General features: G+C 30.3%; 1 protein-coding gene across 1 annotated transcript; it reads right to left on the bottom strand.

The window, feature by feature from the left end:
• Positions 1-2,405: 2,405 nt before the first annotated feature.
• On the bottom strand, positions 2,406-13,710 carry LOC112738355 (protein trichome birefringence-like 16). The gene is made up of 5 exons (XM_025788769.2): positions 13,576-13,710; positions 12,598-12,747; positions 5,575-5,770; positions 4,034-4,377; positions 2,406-3,140 (listed from the first exon to the last, which is right to left on the bottom strand). Exons 1-5 carry the CDS (start codon positions 13,655-13,657, stop codon positions 2,653-2,655), a joined length of 1,260 nt encoding a protein of 419 aa, XP_025644554.2. The 5' UTR covers positions 13,658-13,710; the 3' UTR covers positions 2,406-2,652.
• Positions 13,711-21,124: the final 7,414 nt, after the last annotated feature.

Below are 21,124 nucleotides of genomic sequence, written 5' to 3'. Positions count from 1 at the left end.
TCGGGTAAGCGCTTAACGTTTCGTATCTACGTCCTTGATATATTGTTCCTAATAGTGTACTTGTCTTTTCACATCAATCAAGCAGTGTATTGCTTTGTACTGCATCGTTCCTGAAGATGGTACAGAGAGAGGGGTGAGAAACAAAAGTTTCTCAGTAGTTTATCTATATGGTGTCATCGTATCCATCCCCGGCCACTTTGAGTTTTAAAATAAAAACAGTGATAATGCAATGTTGTTCAATTACTATTTCCAAAAGTATTTGTTAGTCGGAGTAGTGTAACTTTTAGATGCTTCTCATTTACTTATGTTATGACATGTGACGTATACAAAATGCCTATAGCGTTAAAACATATAGAATGCAAACTCATAAACCTTAATATGATGTTCTCACAGGCCATAAAGTAAGGCAAAATAAATAATAAATAAGAGAAGAATAGTAACATTGGTAGAGATAAGTCAAACAAAATAGATCTGAACATAATAAAGATCTTAAACAATACCATACATCAAACAAAACTTTGAATAAATGGAAGATCTTTGAATGAAATAATAAACATAATCATAAATCAAAAAGGGATAACAGAAGAAAATCATGATCACACTTTTCATTGTACTTTTTATTACTTTTTCTCGTAACTTTTGGCAGTTCTCTTCCCTTACTGAAGGTTCTTATCCCAAATGTTTTGGCGATCACCTTCCCTTACCGAAAGATCATTTCCTCAGTTCAATTTACAATCAAGGTTATTTAGACATACACAAGAAAGAAGTTATAGCAACAAAGATATATTATTATAAAATTGATGGGAGTCCCCTTCCCTTACCGAAGGTTTCCAAAAGTTTGTCAATCACCTTCCCTTACCGAAGGATCATCTCGATTATCTTATTTTTTGGGGTCACCTTCCCTTACCGAAGGATCATTCCCTCAGTTCTTTAATGCACATAATACGTATGAAGGAAAGAGACATTATATCATGACATGCAATGCTAACATCTATATTAAAAAACATTTAAGATATGACATATAAAAATTAGCATAAAATCCCTACCTCGAGTGAAGTTCCTATATGTATTCTGATGCAAATAGATGCGATTTGTTAGCGAAGAGAAACTTGTTCGATGACTAGACTTTGTGTATATTTTGATGTAGGTATGAACCCTTGACTGGATAGAAAGAGTTTTTATATTCCGTAATTCGCATAATTCGAAAGGATATCTTCTTGAACAATATATATATGATGGACCTTGTGAATACTTTGACTAGAATATTTTGTATAGAAAAAAGGGAATAGAATGGGAAAGGAAAGACTCAAATAGCTTTTAGGTATGTACAGATTGTGTTAGGAGAATCTAATTTGCGTTTCTGTGAAATCTCCAATCTGAATCGTCACTTTTCAAACCCTATAACGTTTTTTACGTTTGGAATTTAGAAATAGCTATCAGACATAAATTTATAGATAATTGAGTTGGCTTTAAAACAAATCTTAAAGTAAGTCAATCGGATAACCACAGCTTAAGATATTCTTGAAATATTGATAGTGTATCAGGGTGGCTGATAAGACTACGTTTTTCTACAATGGACTTGTAACAGATTTATCTACCTAATTTAATTTGAATTTGATTTTGTACTGAACTTAAGGAATAAAACTAATTTTCTTATCTTTTCATGTAACTAAATATCATTCAAATCCAACAAATATAGAATTAATTATGACTATATCTTAAAAGGTTGTTTATTGTCGGTTAGAGATTTACTACCACTAGTGCTTTCATATATTTGAATTTTAAACTAGATGTTAGTTTTTCAAATGAATTATTTCTTAGTTTTTTATTTTAAATTTAAATCTTAAATCATTACCATTTTAATGACTTGATTCAAAAAGTTTGGATGTTACATTTTACCTTACTGACGGATTTATAGACAGATTTTTCGTCTGTATTTAGAGTTGAAAATGCTTTTCCAAACTCCAATTACCGACGAAAAATTTGCCAGAAGTTATCGACGAAAAATTTGTCGAAAATTCAGACGGTTTAAGCGAAATTAAAGTGACGATTACGAGAAAAAATATGTCGGTAATGAAAAAATCTGTCAATAAATTACTGACAAAAAATCTGACTGTTTTTGGGCGAAGGGAGGACCATTACCGAAAAATATTCTGTCAATAACGGAAAAAAAATCTGTCAGTAAATTACCGATAGAAAAAAATCTATCGGTAAATAATTTTTTACGAGGCTTTTACAGAATGACAAAATCTGTCAGTAACAAAAAATTCATCAGTAAAAGAAACCAAATCTATCTATAAATCTATCTGTAATAAACAATTTTCTAATTGTACCCTTATTAAATATTAGAAATATGTATTTTGCATTTGTTGCAAAATTCTCGTATTCTAATTAGTTATCCTAAGATTCCCTTTCAAACAGAGGAGAAAGTTCTTATTAAATAGTGATGATGAACTCTTCTCGTCATTAATCTTGAATAACTAGTCTTTATTGCATCCCCATCTACATATCTTTTCTGTGGATACAAGAATAACATACATGAAAAAGAAAAAATTTATATATTTACCAAGATTACATAAATAAACCTCATCATATTTGGATGACCTCCAAAAAATTAAAGACGAAACTAAATGCCGCATATAACAAATTAAACTAGATTTGTGCAAAGAGTAATTCATTCCATGTATCAGGAACACCAGGTAAACACCAGTGTAAACAATCTTGAACAGCAGCAGGATTAGGTGTCATTCTAAAACGTGATAAATGAGCCTCGTCTCTAAGTTGAGAAAGAGCTGTTATATCCAAGAGCTTAACTGCAGTCCCTTTCACAGCACTTGCAACACTTAAATCGCTACACTCTTCTTCTAATATCTCCTTTCCCACTGACATTGGTGTAGTATTATTGCAACTGCCTCCTGTGTCCCAATCACCACCAACAAAATGCCTTGGAGACATGCTTCTAAAGAACACCTTCAAATTTCTATATTTCGGAATCTCTGAATTCACCCAACTAACCACGCTATGAACAGTGAAATTCTTAGCGCGCCAAATCATTGCTAACTCCTTCTCCCTGCTTCGCACACCATTAATATGAATTACCCAACGATTAGCTTTCAGCTTTCCTCGATTCCAATGGTGACCTATTTTAAAATCGGTCTAACGTATTAGAAAGGAAAAAATAAATCTATCAAAAACACTGAAATTAATGAAAATACAGAAAATCAATTTGTTTAGTTTTTTTTTTTTAAAAACTGATTGGTTCAATTAGATTTTTAAATTAAACTGAATATATATTACATGTTAATACTTTATATTTGTGATTTATATTATATAAAAACTGAATAACTTTTTGTTTGTTTAATTTGTCAATTTTAGTCATTAATAATGCTGCATATATACCAAAAATTAATTATTGAGTATAGAAACACGTATTTGGTATTTTAAAAAAATTATGATGCTACTATAAACAAATTTAATTATTCTTCTATTGTATATTTGCATGTTTAATTATTTCACTATATAGCAGTATAGCAAGTTTGATTATTTAATTAAAAAAATTGTATAAAGCAATATCTATAAATACATACGAATATATAATTGGTGATTTTTAAAAATAGTTTTGAAAAACAAGATACCAATATATCAATAAAGTTTAATTTAATTTTTATATTTTATATTTTATAGAAGTTATATATAAAAGATAAGGAGTGCTAGGGACAAACACATTTTGTGATTTGTAGCTATTAATTAGCTATCATTAATATTTTTAATAGTGTGAGATTATATCTAATGGTATCAGATTATTCACTTTTTTTTTTCTGATTAAGTGTTGACCAGATTTTAATAAAAGTGTTGTTCCTCTAGACTTTCTCATAAAGAATAGAACACAATTTAACCAATCTACACTCAGTTTAGTATTTTGAATAAAATGAAATGAAAGCAAACTATATATATCCAAGTTAAATTCATAATTTATAAGTTGATGCATGAGTCAAAGCTTTTTTCCTCAAAAGGAAAATCAAAGCGAACTCACCTGTGTTGAGAACTAGCACATGTATCTTGTGAAGATATTTCTGCAAGAATGCTGGAGGCTGGTCAAGGTGCATTGCAACATCTGATTCCGGATCAGTAGCATCAATAGGTTGAGTATCACAGAGAGTTGAAGACCAATAGTATAGAATGGTAGTATTAGTGGTTATGAAACGGTATGCATAACCATGGGGGTGAGTACCACCCTCAGGTTTAACTAATCCATATTCTATTCCAACATCTTCCACATCTTGCATTTCCTCTCCACCGGTGATCATGCACATTAAGGACTGAAACTGTTGACGGCCTAATGAGTCTCCAACAAATGCCAAAGTTTTGTGTTGCATCCTGAAATCTCACATTTATATATAGGCTTTTTATTAAAAAAAATTGCATTTAGTGAAAGAGGCTTTGCTACTAACTACACGAATATTGACTCGTGTGCTAACAAAACGCATTTCGTACATGGCCTGCAACCACCAAATGGTAATTCAGGATATTTCATTCTCTGTACCAACGAATTATGGCAGAACCCATGGTAATCGTGTACTAAAAATGAGTTCCAATATTTTATAAGTCACATTTTTTTGTTCTACAATTCATTGCGGAAAAAAAACAAACAGATATCCTCTGCTACCACTAAATGGCTATAGCCGCCTCAATTTGTTGATGTTGGCCACGAAATTGTAGTTGAAAAAAAAAATATTCTTTGAGACTTCTAAAGTGATAAAATAAAATATTAATTATAATTGAATTTGTAATTTTTATCATGTATAAATTCTGCTATTTTAATTTAAAGATGATTAAACTCTCACTTTATCATTTTAGAAGAGTTTGATTCATAATTGTTATTAGCCACACAAACCACAATTCATGAAAATGCTACACTAATTATTAACAAAGTCTATTTTGCATGTGGTGCACACTAATTGGGGCCACTCAAATGTATCTTTGAAATATGTTTTTTACTTATTTTCTATGTTAAAGTGTTTTTTTTTTTTTTTTGAGTTAAAAGAGTCCAAAACTTAATAGAAAAATTTGTTTCAAATTCTGATTAAAATGTATTTTGTTGGATTTTCAATTTCAAAATATACTTCTTTAGACCATATTAATCTTCCATATTCATGTAATTTTAATCCCCTAATTCAATGCGATTGATATAATAGCATAATTGCAACACAAATAAAGTACCATATAAAAATTTCGAAGCCTTATTATATATTTGTCACGCACACAAATTTATGTTAATCTTTAAGGTGTGTTTATTTTAGTGTTTTAATTTCTTTTTGGCAAAAAAACGTTATTGTTTTTAATAAAATAATTACTTCTCGCACAATTCTTTCTTCTTCCTCTTTTTATTTTTCTCCGTTTTTTTTAAAGGTAAAATTAAATTATATAAAAAATGTTTTTACATCGACTCTTTTAAAAGTTGAAACAAACGCAAAAAGTTTTAATGAATAGCAATCCATGATATAAAATATGGGCAACCTCTTACCTCTACATCTTCTGATATTGCTATAGATATAAAGTGAAAGAGTGAAATACCTTGTAAGAAATTTTGATCCTTGAAATTCCTCTAATTCACAATCTTTTGGTTGCCATCGAAGGTTTTCATATGCAAAATCAGTGCGTTGCGTTAAGCGACAAGCCCATGATCCTGACAACCATCGTTTACAACCAAATCCTGAATACAAAGGTCTATGGTTGTCGATCACCCATTTTCCTTTTGCGTAGTTACAATCTAATGAAATTGAAGAATTTGATAAAACAAAAAAAAAATAGTTTGTTAATATATGGTACTAGTTACACAGATGGATAAAGTTTATGGGTCCAATAAAATAGGAATATATGATAACATATGGCAACTATATATTATGCAGAACAACATAGCATTAAAAAGTAAAATCAAAGTTAACATGCATGCGCACATGGCAACTGTCGTCAAATTGTGTCACAATAAGCATACGACAGTTATTTATATATTATATAGGATATTATGCAATTAAATATTAATTAATCATAAAATTTGATTATGAAGTTCGATAAAATAAGGTCTTCAAATATAAACCCCCATCCCCCTCCCGCAAAAAATTGAACTGAGATTAAATATTTATCTTAATGGACTATTTATAGTAGAATTTGATACTAAATATAATAAGAGTAATAATGTAAATCAATCTACCAAAATCGTCTTAAAATTTTAAAATGCTGACAAAAATATTTTTTACTTTTGATAATGATAAAAATTAAATATCTTTAAAATATTATAAAATTTGAAAAAGAATCTGTTAAATATATATTTTCAAAAAATTATCTAAAAATTGGATTTTAATGCTATTTTCTATAAATATGATTAAAAAATGAGATATTTTTATCTTTAAATTTTGATAATTATACTTTAAATAGATTTTTTTGTTGCGATTTTAATGATCAAGGTATTGAAAAATGAAAAACAATCTAGAAATCAAATTTATTCTGATATTTTATGTGCTTTTTAAATAGTTATCTAAATATTTTTAAAAAAATTTTATATCAAATGCATAAACGATTTGTCAAAAATAAAAATCGTTTGGCACTTATAAAATTTTAAACATTAACAAATCTACATATGAAAAAAAGAAATTAAAGTTGTAGCCATAAAAGATGGGTTCTATATATACGATAAAATTATCCAAACACTGAAAAAATTACTAAAAAACTCCAAATTACCCTTAGATTTAATTATTCTGTTGGTCCCTATAGTTTTGCAAAATTTTCAATTAGATTCCTATATTTTTTTTTTTCTTTTAATTGGGTTCCTACACTAATTTTTTTTTAATTAAGTCCATTTTGACAGTAATTGACTTAATTTTATAGAGACCCAACTTAAAAAAAATTGATGCAGGGACCTAAATAAAAGAAAAAAAAAGTGTAGGAATCCAATTAAAAAAAAATTTTGGTGAAAGGACTCAATTAAAAGGAAAAAAAGTACAGGAACCTAATTAAAAATTTTGCAAAACTATAAGACCACCCTTATTCTAACCCTGATCTCAACCCCCTCCTCGAAATCTCAATCCTCCCTTTATTCTTTTCATAAATTTTACCACCTTCTTTACCAACACCACTACCACTGCCACCAACCATCGGAACCACAAGCAATCAAACCGCAAGCATTTAGATCTTCTTTTTCCAAATAAAAAAAAAGCAAAAGAAATTAAAAGATGGCGGTGATGATCGAGCATGCCGACGGAAAAGCAGTATTTGTTTCACTTGACTTTTTCTTCATCTTGTTCTACAATCATCTTTCTCAAAATGTAAGTTGAGATGGCTGGTTAAGATTTTGCAGAATCAGCCATGTCAAAATCCAAATTCACCACCACCTGAGAAACCACAATCGCTATGCTCCACCGTCGAACCGATAGGTTCGTCGTCGATGTTCTTCGTGACATGCATCCTTTATTCGCTATATATTGGAATAAACTAATTGATTTTCTCTGCTTCCAATCACCAAAAATCCACCAACGCCACAATTTCATTCCACCCATTCTTAGTGAATCATCAATAATCAATTATAACTAACAATATCAAACACCATGGCAAAGGGCTGTGCATCAAACGACAGCACACCATTGCTGCAAATCCAATATGTAGAATTAGAACCAAAAATAATAGGGACAGTGGATAATTTGGGCAGGAGTGTTGAGATTAGGATTAGGACAAAGATAATTTGAAGTTTTTATGTGATTTTTTAGTATTTGAATAATTCGTATAGAATTTATTTTTTATGGATACAACCTTAATTTTTTTATGGGTAAATTTGTTAGTGAAAACTTTCATAAGTAGAAATAGTAATTTTCTCTAAAAATAATATAATACTATTTTTGGTTATTTTTATCGTATTTTATAATATTTTGAGAATATTTTTGTTGTTATCAAAAGTGAGGGATATTTTTGTCGGTATTTCCAAAATTTGGATGCAGTTTTGATAGTTAATTCAAAAAATATTTTGTCTAATTTTTTAGTTTTCAACAAATTTTAATGACTTAGACATTTTATTAATTAATTAAGTTAAGCAAATCAATCTTTGTATCAAATTTTATTAAAAGTTAAACAAATTAATTTTTATTATTATTTAATAAAAATATAAAAACCTCTAAAAAAATTCTCGCATTAGTCCCTTCTCATAGACAAGCAATATGATATTTGAGATTATAGAATGAAATAGGAATTTATAAACTGATTTAATAATTAAAATTTGTTAAAAATTAATGTGTTAAAAAAATCTTTTGAAAATTAAATCGGAATATTACTCTATAATATATCCTATATACTGGTAAGTTCTAACATTAACATACAAACGATAATGGCTTTCTCTAAGTTGGGGTTGACTAATGCGTAAAATTTATATACTATAATACATGCACTTGTAATATATTAGATAATTTTTAATGAAAAAATAACTTTTTTACTCTTAATATTTGGAATTAATTTTAATTTTGTCTCTAAATTTATTTTATTTCAATTTTAATTTTATATTTTTTAAATGTGTCAACTTTATTTTTTGGTCAAATATTTTTTAAATCAACATAGAGTTAATTTCTTTTGGCAATTTTATATTTGTCTTTCCTTTTTTTTTTTCCAAAATTTTTAAAAATTTTTCACATCATCACCGTCACTACCACCATAAACGCAAATACAAGCACCACTACCATCTACCACCACATTCTCACGAGACAGAATACCAAAAAAACCGCCACCACCACATACAACACACCATGACACCAATATATACCACCACCACAAACCCCCACACACATTCTGTAGCTGTAGCTACTATAAATACAAACACATATATTGCTCTATTATTACTATCGTTATGGTCGCTACTAACAACAACAAAAAAACAACATTAATACTATAAAATCATATCACCTCATATCTAAAAATGAATACGTGGAACATAAAGTTTGTAGAATATACATGGTTCAACTACATTGGATCAAATACTTTTTGATATTATAGTAAAATTGAATAGACCTATTTTAATTTTAAAAACTAGTTTAAAAAACAAGAGTTTCTTAACTGTTTTCTTAACAAGAGGAACAAAATATTAACCAAAGTATATAAATTCTATTGCAAAGAACAGTGCAAGCAAGTAAAAGGTAACGCTTTTTTATTATTTAGCAACGTTTTTTAAAAAGAGTTGCTAAAACAAATATTACTAAAATGCAAAAAAAAAAAAATATAACTTTAATTTTAACAACAATTACATAATTTATAAACCATCATTAAACGTAAACATATTAAAATTCATGCACATATATCAACATATTAACTTCTAAAATTATGTTACCTTCGTTCGTGAAAAATCCATTGTGTGAAAAATCCCTTATAGAATTTAACGTATGTTCTTACTCTAAAATTTTATCTTCTATTTCTTCATCCCACCCCTTGCCACCTAACCCCTTTCAAAACCAGACCTCTCCCATCCCCATCCATATCCTCACCTCCCTCATCGTCTAGTGACACTGTCTTTGGTGACCTCTAACTCTCCAGATTGTCGCTGTCAGCCTCTTCACGGCCAGTCTCGTCGTTGCCAACCTCTTTGCCACCAACCTCGGCGTCGTCTCGGCGTGACCACTGTGTTGCTTGATTGCTACTCTGCGCCGCCGATAACTCCTTCCCATTGCTAATCTCGTCGCCGATAGATCTGCATCTTCTCGCCAACCTCATTGTCTCACCTTAACTACTGGAAGCTTATTGCCATTATTGCTAGCTAAGTTGGGCTATGGTTAAAGCATTGTCTATTACCCTAACCAAGCCAAAGAAGTTGCATTCGACTATTGGGATTGAAGTTGGTTTGGCCTGTTAGAAAGATAAGAGAAAGTAGTAGAGAAAGGATTTGTATCTAGCTATTTAGGTTGTGTGAAATGATACAATATAAAAGGAGGAAGTGCATGAAACTGCCGGAAGGAAGCATAGACAAAACTACCGGAAGGAAGTGCAGATAGAACTATCGAAAGGAAGCGCAGACGGAACTGCCACAAGAAAACGTAGACGAAACTGCCACGAGAAAATGCAGACAGAACTGTCACAAGAAAAGCGCAGATGATGCTGCCGCACGAGAAGCGCAGACGAGACTGTCACAAGAAAGCGCAAATAAAACTGCTGCAATAAAAGTACAGACGAAACTACCATAAAAAAAACGCAGATGAAACTGCCTAAAAGATGGCAAACTGTCCGAAAACTGCCCAAAAGTGTGGCACACTGTGAAGAGATGGTAAAATGTCAGAAGATGATGAACTTCTGGAAGGTGATAAAAAATATATAGTTTCTCCATGGGAATAGGTAAACAGCAAATGCCAATGGTGTTAGATTTATTAGACTCGAAAAGATACAAGACAGAGATAATAGGCTAATCGGTGAGGTGAAAAAGTATCAAAGGAGTGACAAAAGACAAAAAAAATGACATAAAAGAAAAGTGTGAAAAAAATAGTGATTTCACTAAAAAAAAAAACAATTTATCCTCTTCAAGGAGGACACTATGACTTTGATAGCATGTTAGAAAGATAAGAGAGAGCAGTAGAAAAAGGATTTGTGTTTATTCAAGTTGTGTGAAATGATACAATATAGAAGGATATTTATAGGTGTTAAGAGAATCGATATAATAATGACATAATATATATTAAATAATTCTAATAAATGTTAATTAATTCTAATATATTCTAACATGGTCTTCCAACTATGTCTTGCCAATAGAATCTGAAGTGGGATAGTGTCGGTTCTTTGTCTTGGCCGAGTAATTTTCGGTCAATAGGGTTTTGAAAGCGGGTTCGACTTCTATGGTGGTTGAGGAACTGAAAGTGTAGGAGGAGAAGCGAAGATAAAAGATAGAAGAAGAGAGTGATATTTTTTAACTGTGTGGTCATCTTTTTTTTTTTTTGTTATAGTGTATAAATTTATTGGGTGACCATTATTGTGAAAATCGATTTTGAAAGCTTATATATCCCCATTTTTTTGTGATGAATGCGACCCCAGATTTGGCTGCCGGAGACTGCAACAGCTGGAAGTCTATGGTTCTTCAATTAATTGTTGGACCAACCGTGGAGAGCTCTCGACCACCGGAGAGACTTCAAGGAGGAATCAAGTGAGATAACATAAGATGAGAAGATACCACATCCAACTCAAAATCTCAAGGTAGTAAGTTAATGGGTCTCTTATCTTATAAACTCCTCACTCTTCCTTGCTTTCTTTGATGTGGGACTAACTTCATGCACTCCTCTCTAGCTCCTCCATCACATATGAGTGTTCGTCCATCACAACGCCACAAAACACTGCGGGACACGCCGCCTGGACCACCTTTGCTGGGAAGACTTCCTTATTTTCTTTGATGTGGGACTAACTTCATGCACTCCTCTCTAGCTCCTCCATCACATATGACGCCGTCTGGACCACCTTTGCTGGGAAGACTTTCGATGCTTCACCTTGAATATCCCTTAAAACCACCAGGCCGATTAGAATACCCCTTAAAACCACCAAACAGGCCAACCGTGGAGAGCTCTCAACCACCAGAGAAGATTCAAGTGAGATAACATAAGATGAGAAGACACCATATCCAACTCAAAATCTTAAGGTAGTAAGTTAATGGGTCTCTCATCTTATAAACTCCTCACTCTTCCTTGCTTTCTTTGATGTGGGACTAACTTCATGCACTCCTCATACTTGCAACATTAACAATCTCCCCCTCAAGTGTGAGCCTCCAGATCAAGCATCAACTCCCCTCTAGCTCCTCCACCACATATGAGTATTCGTTCATCACACCGCCGCAAAATACCGCGGGACATTAATAAGGTTTGATTTGCAAATTTCATGGATATTAGTATGCTGCTGGTGGAAGATGTGGGTTTTCTTTTTATTTCATAAAGTGAAAGGTCACTATTTTTGTTTAATTTTAATTTGGTGGTGGTATTAGCAAAGATAGAGTGATTCTTTTTGTTGTGTTGTGTTATTTTGATGATATTGTTGCTGGTGAATTAGTGATATTAGTAGTGTAAGTGGTGATGGAAGAGGGTTACAGATATTTAAAATTTAAAAAATGGGGTGACGGTTTTGATTATTGTTGTTGTAAGAGGTTAAAGATGATGATAAGAACAATTTAAGAATTTAATATATTTTTTAATAAAATCAATAAAAATTTAATTATTAAATATTTTTGACAAACAAAATTAATTTTTTATGAGTATAAAATTAGTTTAATTTTTTTTTACTGTTATTTTTGCCGGCATTTAAATTTTTTATCATCAGCAATGACTATTTACTTATTTTTAATTTGGAAAAACATTTATCATAACAATATATTTAATTAACTTAGTTTGAGCATCAACTTGGTTTTGTTAAAACAATGGTAATCACATCAATTTGAATACTATAGCTAAAGATAACAATTAACATCAACCTCATCGCATGCTCACTTAGGAAATTTTATTTTCCAAAGTTAGGAATGAGACTCGAATCTGCGACTTCTAAGTGAGTATAAAAAGAATATGCCATTTGAACTATAACTTGTTGGCACTTAAAAACATTTATTACCTTCATTATTTGTTGTAGATCCATTTTCTAGAAAGCCAATGATAGAATTTGTTCTACTATGTTCTTCTTTTTCTAAAGTGGGTACTCCATGGATATCCCCTGCTTCAAAGAGAACTTCTGCTTCTTCATTCGTCAAACTTGAAAAAAATTCTACACCATTATAATAAAACACAAAGTGAAAGTCACAGGATAAATGTGATTATAGAAAGATATGAGGAAGAAGTAGGAAGAGGAAGAGAGCATAAAAGAATGAGGAAGCCCATTCTATGAGATAATATTTTATAGGAAAATTATTATATTTGTACACCTAACATCCTTGAATTTTATTGCAATTCGATTAAATAATTGTCTGTATATAAGACTAAATTAAGTGTTCAAATAATATCACCCTATTTATAATACTACTATCTCCATGTTAAAAGCATATAATCATTTACTTCATATCTTATATATGTAAGAATTGACCTTTTATGTTGAATTTTAAATTAGATTTTGCCATATGGATAAAAAAATTATTATTAATTTCTAAATCTATAATTACTTTAAGGAAAAACTTTTGTCTACATTGTAATACTTAATACCAAATTAGATGTTAGTAATAAAATGGTTTTGCACTTATATTATAGGAAATTTAAACTAAAGTTGTTAGCGAGTTAAGATATTTAATGTAGAAAAAATTCAATGCTTTTGTGATTTGTAATGCATTTATTATAGGGTAATGCTAGGTAGACAAAAAAAACAGCCAAAACTTATCTTATTTAGTATTTATTAATTGTCGTAACAATTAATGAATGTTAAATAAGACAAATTATGTCTGTTTTTGACTAATTTTCTTTGGTTACCAAACATTTCCATTATTATATATATATATATGAAAGAACAATTTACTATAGATAATTCTAAGAAAAAACCTTAGCAATACTATTAAACTTGAACCATATATTATTATATAGTTGCATTGCAGCAATAAAAGCAAACCTGAAGGAAGCAACATTTGTGAATAAGGGGGAATAAGTGCAGAAAGACTCTCCCATGACAATAATATGATAGTTGTGGACATTAACAAAATAGAAAAAAAGGAAAGCTTTTTCCTTTTAAAAAATCCATGGAAGCCCCTCTTCATCCTACACCAAACGTGAGATGAACAAATTAATTAAGAGAGAGAATATAAGAAAATGTTTGGATTAAGAAAGAGAATTTTGCTGCTAAATATTAAGATCCAATTAACTTAAAATCAGTGGAAACGAGGATAAAAAGATTGACATATTTGGTTTTAAAAATGTCTTTTATTTTCATTTCAATATTTTATGTTCCTAGAATTTTATAAAAAATTAAAATTTTACTTTCTTTTTTCACAAAATTTTAAGATATAAAATATTAAAAATAAAAATACAAAAAAGTTCGAAGGAAAATATCTGCCTCCAACACATATTACTCTTTCTCATTACAAAGGAAAACAAAGCTCCTCAGAGAATATTAAAATAATCATTCCAAAAAAAACAAAAGTCAAACATAAAAGATGATAATTGATAAAAAAGGAAAATGCTATTGTGCTCTGCAAAAAATAAAAAAATATCGTCTTAAATTTTAAATTATAAATATTAAATTTTAAATTTTAAATTATAAATTCTAAACTTTAAATTTTAAATTTAAATTATTAATATAAACTATAATTAATAAAGAATTAAAAATTATTAATTGACAAAGAGTACAGTAATTTTTACTTAATAAAAAGTATGCATGGATGAACCAATAAAAGATTATAATATGGGTTTTTCTTGAGCAGGATAAACTTAAAACTACTCACACAGAGAATTTTTTGAAATAGGGCAAGCTTAGTATAAACACAATTATAAGAAATAAATGAATAATTTCAACTAAAAGGAGGCTTTCTTCACTGAAGATAATAATAATAATAATAATAATAATAACTCATATTAGATATATACTAAAATTAGTTATCGATATAAAATATATTTAAAATATAAAATAAATATTAAAAATAAATTAAATAATACATATATTAATATACAAATATATGATAACTTATTTTACTAATGGCTTTTGGTGTGTTTATATTATTTTTGCAAGCTATATTGTTAACATAAACATGCACAATAATCCATCCGAAATTCTGGAAAAAAATATAAAACAAAATCAAAAAGTTTTTTAGGCCAATAGATTTTAGTAATTTTAGTCTGTAATTAGCCGGTACAAATAAAAAAAATTAATTTCGATAAATATAAATATAATCTGTGTTAATTTATGTATATAAATTTTAATAAATATAAATATAAATTATATATTTTATGTGTATAAATTTTTATAAATATAAGTGTAAATTATTATTAATCAAATAAATGATAATATTGTTTGCTAGCATTGCTGAATTATAAAAGGAGAAAGAAATCAAATTAAAGTTCATCAGCTAGGAAGCTATTTATCACAATCACATTAACCAATGATCTGCAAGAACAGAACTACAGAGGAACTCACCTAGCTGATCGAGAAGAGGGAGCTTGGTATAGCTACCAAGGATGAAGATTAGTTGCCAATTTTACTTGTACTTGAATTTTTTCTTTTTTTTTTTTTTGAAAAAATATACTAACCTAGGAGATGAGAGCTCTGAATATAAACTGTTTTGATCGAATAAACTCTGTTGAGCAGAATTAATAGAATCAATGACACCAAAATATTAACACATATACACCATTAAGAAACATATGCTGCAAATCGATTTAGAAACATAGACGAGATAACCAATAACAACAAAATATAATAAATAAAAAAATAATTTTGATGTAACGTGGTTTTATAACACTTTGGTTTTAGTTTTCAATATTGCTGTCATTTTTTTTTTCGGGGGCTGAGACGGAGTGATTGGTATAAATATTTGTAATATTAATAACTATGCTATTCTTTTACATTATATTGCGTTCTTTTAGTTTTTTTTTTTTATTTGTAAAACTATTTTTCAACAATTATTTTATTTAAAGATTAGGTTTTGAAATTTTTATTGAAATCCTTTAGCCCCTTGTTTCAACTTTCAAAGTATGCAACATGGTCCTAGACGTTTAAGAATTATATTCCCAAAAATATTATATCAGAAAATGTTATACGAAAAAAATTGTTTTTGATATGTCCGTAAATAAATTACATACATTTATTGTTTGTTTGTTTATCGCACATACATATTCTTAGAAATATACCTTATTATAATTCTCCAAATGCCCCTAAATTATATTGTTAGTAGTTATCTATTTTTTTCCTCCACTAGTTATTTTTAACTTTTGATTTAATGATTTGTTATATATAAATTGTACTTTTCTTATCTCAAATAAATAACCAGTTATGATTATGGAAATATAGTTCAAGGATAAATTAAACTGTCACATCTTAACTTTGAATAAATTAAACTGATTTACACACAATTAATTTTTTTAATATTATCTTATTTTTCTACTTACTCTTTTTCCTTCATTTGATAAAGTTATAAATAAAAATCACATTAATATTATGAAGATTTTTAACAGTTGTTTAAGGTCAATTAATATTATTTTATGCATGTTTTTCTTGTCTATAGTGATGTTCAATCATCAATGCATCAATAACAAATCATATAGTCATTTTTTTTAAGTAGATTTATAAAACCTGGGAAACCTTTCTCTGTAGACATTACTACTAAATGGACAATGGGCGATTATTAATGAAATGTTGCATTACTTGAAGAAAAAGAAAAAAGAATAATGTTGCGTTCTTCTTTCACCTTTAAAAATGTGTTTGATAATTGAAAGGAACTCTCAGAATATATTAAGATGAATTAATATTTATTAGAATTATTTATTATATCTAAATATTTATTATTAAATATTATGTTTTTATTAATTTTTTTTAGTATTTATAAATATTTTTTTATATTATATTATTTTAGATAATTTGAATACATTCAATAATATATAATTTTTTTTTAGTTTAGTCTTTTATTTCTAACATAGTATCAGAGTCATGGTATTCTCTTTGAGGAGGATATGTTATTTTTCTTTTGATAAAATCACCGTGTTAGGTACTAGACAAATGACATAACAAAATATAGAGATGAAAAATTAGAAATTTGTATAAAATATGGAAACAATTGAATAATTTTTTTTTGAAAATTACAACTTCTCTCTATTACAAGAAAATTACTATAACACTCTCTTTTGACAAAATGAGAATACACCTCTCTCTCTATATATAGGAGAAAACCTCTCAAAGAAATAAAATTCTCTATGTGACTCAATGTTACTATTGTTCTTGTTGAATGACTTGATTGAAATGAATTAAAGAAAAACTCAATTTATAGGTGAGTCTTTTCAATATGAACCATTCGTCCATTAGAAGTATATAATTTTTCTATTTTCAATCATTAAGATTCTAAGGTTATAAACTAGGATTGTTATTACCTTTCATTTTATTTAGTTATTATTTATTTATTTATTTTCTAAAGTTAGCTTTACTAATTTTCACAATCTCCCACTTAAAGCTAATTTTGATAAATTTTCAAAATTCATGTTGCTCATGTATTCGATAGGCCATATGAGGACTACACCATTCAAACTTTTCTCTGTTGATTGATTTTGTCATGGCATCTGCTAGGTTATCTTTCGTGTGAATCTTCTACATATCAACACTCCCTTCTTCTATTACCTCCTGAATAAAGTGATGTTGTACTCTAATGTGTTTTGTTCTTGAATGAAATGCAGGATTCCTTGCAATGTGCAAGGCACTCTAACTGTCACAATACACAAGAATCTTCTGTTGTTTGTGCCCGAGTTCCTCCATCAACCTTTGGATCCAAATAGCTTCCTTGCATACTTGTGTAGCTGCCATATATTCAGCTTCTATAGTAGATAAAGCTACAACAATCTGTAATTTAGATAGCCATCTCATAGCTCCTCCTGCAAGCATGAACACATATCCTGTAGTAGATTTTCATTTATCCAAATCACCTGCAAAGTCTGAATCGACATATCCATTAACAATGAATTCCGATCCTCCGAAACATAATGCAACATTTGAGATCCCTTTGATGTATCTCAGGATCCTCTTAACAACATTCCAATGCTCTTTACCCAGATCTGCCATAAATCGACTTACCACCGCAACTGCTTGAACAATATCTGGCCTTGTACAAATCATGGCATACATAAGGCTTTCCACTGCTGATGCAAATAGTACTCGAGAGATTTCCATCCTCTCTGCTTCACAACTAGGGCACATACTTGAGGATAATTTGAAATTCATAGGAAGTGGGGTTGAAATTGTCTTACATTCTTGCATATTAAAGCGTTGCAAGATCTTCTTCAAATAATTTTTTGCGATAGCCAAATCTTCCTATCCCTTTTGTCTCGGTGGATCTACATCCCTAAAATCTTGTTTGCTGATCTCAAGTCTTTCATATCAAACTCCCTAGCCAACTGTGCCTTCAATTCTTGGATTTGATCTTTGTTGGGACCTACCACCAACATGTCATCCACATACAATAGCAGAATGATGAAATCATTATCACCAGACCTCTTGTAATAGGTACAATGATCTGAACTAATTTTGTTGTATCCAAGGCTGATAATGAAAGAATCAAATCTCTTGTACCAACACCTTGGTGCCTGCTTTAGACCGTACAGAGATTTAGTTAACCTGCAAACTAAGTTTTCTTTTTCTTTTTCTTCAAAACCTTCTGGTTAGAGCATATATATCTCTTCTTCAAGTTCTCCATGAAGAAAAGCAGTCTTTACATCTAATTGCTCTAGATGTAAATCAAATATAGCACACATAGCCAAAACTACCCTAATAGTAGTTAGTCTCAGCACTGGAGAAAATATTTCATTGAAAGTAACACATTCTTTTTTAGCACATCGCTTGACAACCAATCTTGCATGACATCGTTCTACCTGATCATTACTATCTCGTTTGATCTTGTAAACCCATTTGTTAACAATGGCTTTCTGACCTGCTGGAAGTTCAACAAGTTTCCAGGTATGATTCCTATGTAATGCCTCAATTTCTTCTTGCATTGCTATCATCCACATAAAAGCATCTGTATTGCGCATAGCCTCCATAAAAGTTGTTGGCTCTCCATCTTCTGTCAAAAGACAATATGTATCATGGTTTGTCAAAACATAATTTGAGTGCGATGATGGTTTTCTTTTTTGTCGAGTGAATCGACGAACTTTTATGTCATTGGCCTCTGCTTCTTGTTCTTCGTGCTGTGGTTCTACTTCAAAAAGATCACCTTCTCTGCATTTTTCATCTATTTGAACAGTCGTTATCTCTTTAACAGTGCTATCATTTTCTTATTTTTTTTGCAATTCATCTACAAATATCACATCTCTACTGACAACTACCTTGTGGGCAGTGGGATCCACAGGCGATACCTCTTAACTCTATCAGCATAACCCAAGAATATACATTTTCTAGACTTTGGGTCCAACTTTGTTCTTTTCTGGGAATTGTACATCACGTACATAGAACAACCAAATATATGTAAAGAAGAATAATTAGGTGGCCTACCTTGCCACATTTTCATTGGTGTCTTCAACCCAATTGCAGTTGATGGTGACCGATTTATCACATAACAGGCGGTTTTAACAGCTTCTACCCAAAAAGACTTGGCTAAACCTACAGTTTGCAATATACCTCGTGCTCTTTCTAGGAGAGTCCTATTTATTCACTCTGCTACACTATTTTGCTGAGGCGTATTTGCAACTGTGAATTGCCGTTGAATACCTGCTTGCTTGCAAAATGTTAGAAAGTCACCATCGACATATTCTCCTCCACTATCCGTCCTTAAACGCTTGATCTTCTTTTCGGATTCAAGTTCTAACTTTACTTTGAACTCTTTAAACATCACAAACACGTCTGACTTCTTCTTGATCGGGTACACCCATAGCCTCCTAGAGTAATCATCAATAAATGATACAAGATATTTGCTCCTCCTAGGGACATCTCTGGTGATTCCCACACATCAGAATGAATCAACTCCAATATGTGTTTACTCCAAGCAGTTGCTCTACCAAACTTCAATCTATGTTGCTTGCTTATAATGCAGTGCTTACAAAATGGTAAGTTTACCGATTTGAGCCCAAAAATCAGATTACGTTCTAGAAGAATCTTCAAGCCTCGTTGATAAACCATAATTTTATGGTTTATCTTGTATTAAATTTGGCGAATTTTATCAAATTTTTCCACATTTATTCACTAAAATAGCATGGTTTTGTAATTCTCCCTAATTTGTGCTTAAGAGTGAAAAATGCTATTTAGGCCTTTAATTAGCCAATTTTAATTCACTTTAATTCCATTCGATGCCTTGATATGTTTGTTGAGTGATTTCAGGTTCATAAGGTAAGGATTGGGTGGAAGAAGTGAAAAGAAAAGCATGCAAAGTGGAGAATTCATGAAGAAATGAGGATTTTCAGAATTCATGGCGACACGTGTACGTGGCCCACGCATACGCGTGGAAAGAAAATCTGCCAGGCGACGCGTACACGTAACCCACGCGTACGCGTGGCAAGCAGCATGTGACCTCATTAATGAAACACGCTGGGGGTGATTTCTGGGGCTGCAGAAGCCCAATCTAATTCATTTCTAGAGCTATTTGATGCAGAATTCAAGAGGGAACAAAGGGGAGAGCAATTAGGAGTAGCTTAGTAACATGCCTTAGGTCATATTCTAGAGAGAGAAGCTTTCTCTTCTCTCTAGAATTAGGGTAGATTAGGTTAGAATTCCCTTAGATTTACGTTTAATTCTTGTTTTCATTTACTTTTCTTTGCAATTTATTGTTCTTACATCTTTGCTCTTCTAGTTTTACTTGTCATTTCCTCTATTTTGTTTCCTCTATGTTTATGACACTTTGTTGCTTTTAATCTCAATTAATGCAATTTATGTTTTATGTTTGTTAATGTTTAATTGAATTATTATTGTTATTTTCTTGCATTGGGTAGTTGTAGAATTTATATTTCTTGCAATTTTACCATGCTTTCTTTTTATGCCTTCCAAGTGTTTGATAAAATGCTTGGTTAGATTTTAGAGTAGATTTTTGTGTTCTTGGCTTGGGTTGGTAACTTGGGTAACCTTGAGTTACTAATGTCCAATTGATTGATAATTTATTTCCATTTACTCTAGTTGTCACAAAATTAATTAGTGAGTGGCTAGGACTTATGGACTAGGATCAATTAAACTTACTTGACTTTCTTCTAATTTTGGGGATGACAAAGTGGGAATGATCCTTATAATTATCATACTGTGGTTAGTGACAAGGATAGAGATCCTTAACCATTAACCCTTGCTAAGAACCTTTTTACCATTTGAGTTTTCTTTACTTTCTTGCTATTTACATTTCTTGTCCCTTATTTCAAAACCCCAAAAATATTACCTCATAACCAATAACATGAACACTTCTCTGCAATTCCTTGAGAGACGACACGATATTTAAATACTTCGGTTTATTTTTATTAGAATTTGTACTTGTGACAAACAAATTAAACTTTGA

This window comes from Arachis hypogaea, chromosome 13 (assembly GCF_003086295.3).
Source record: "Arachis hypogaea cultivar Tifrunner chromosome 13, arahy.Tifrunner.gnm2.J5K5, whole genome shotgun sequence".
NCBI classification, from domain to species: domain Eukaryota; kingdom Viridiplantae; phylum Streptophyta; class Magnoliopsida; order Fabales; family Fabaceae; genus Arachis; species Arachis hypogaea.
The sequence above is the reverse complement of the archived record's forward strand: the minus strand, read 5'-3'. Positions and strand labels throughout refer to the sequence as shown.

Bases quoted from the DNA above. Each gene is read 5' to 3' on its own strand.
- LOC112738355 (XM_025788769.2), bottom strand. From the start codon at position 13,657: ATGTCCACAACTATCATATTATTGTCATGGGAGAGTCTTTCTGCACTT. The intron at 12,748-13,575 runs GTTTGCTTTTAT...ATAATGGTGTAG, and splicing joins ACAAATGTTGCTTCCTTCAG to AATTTTTTTCAAGTTTGACG. The intron at 3,141-4,033 runs GTGAGTTCGCTT...ATTTTAAAATAG, and splicing joins TGTGCTAGTTCTCAACACAG to GTCACCATTGGAATCGAGGA.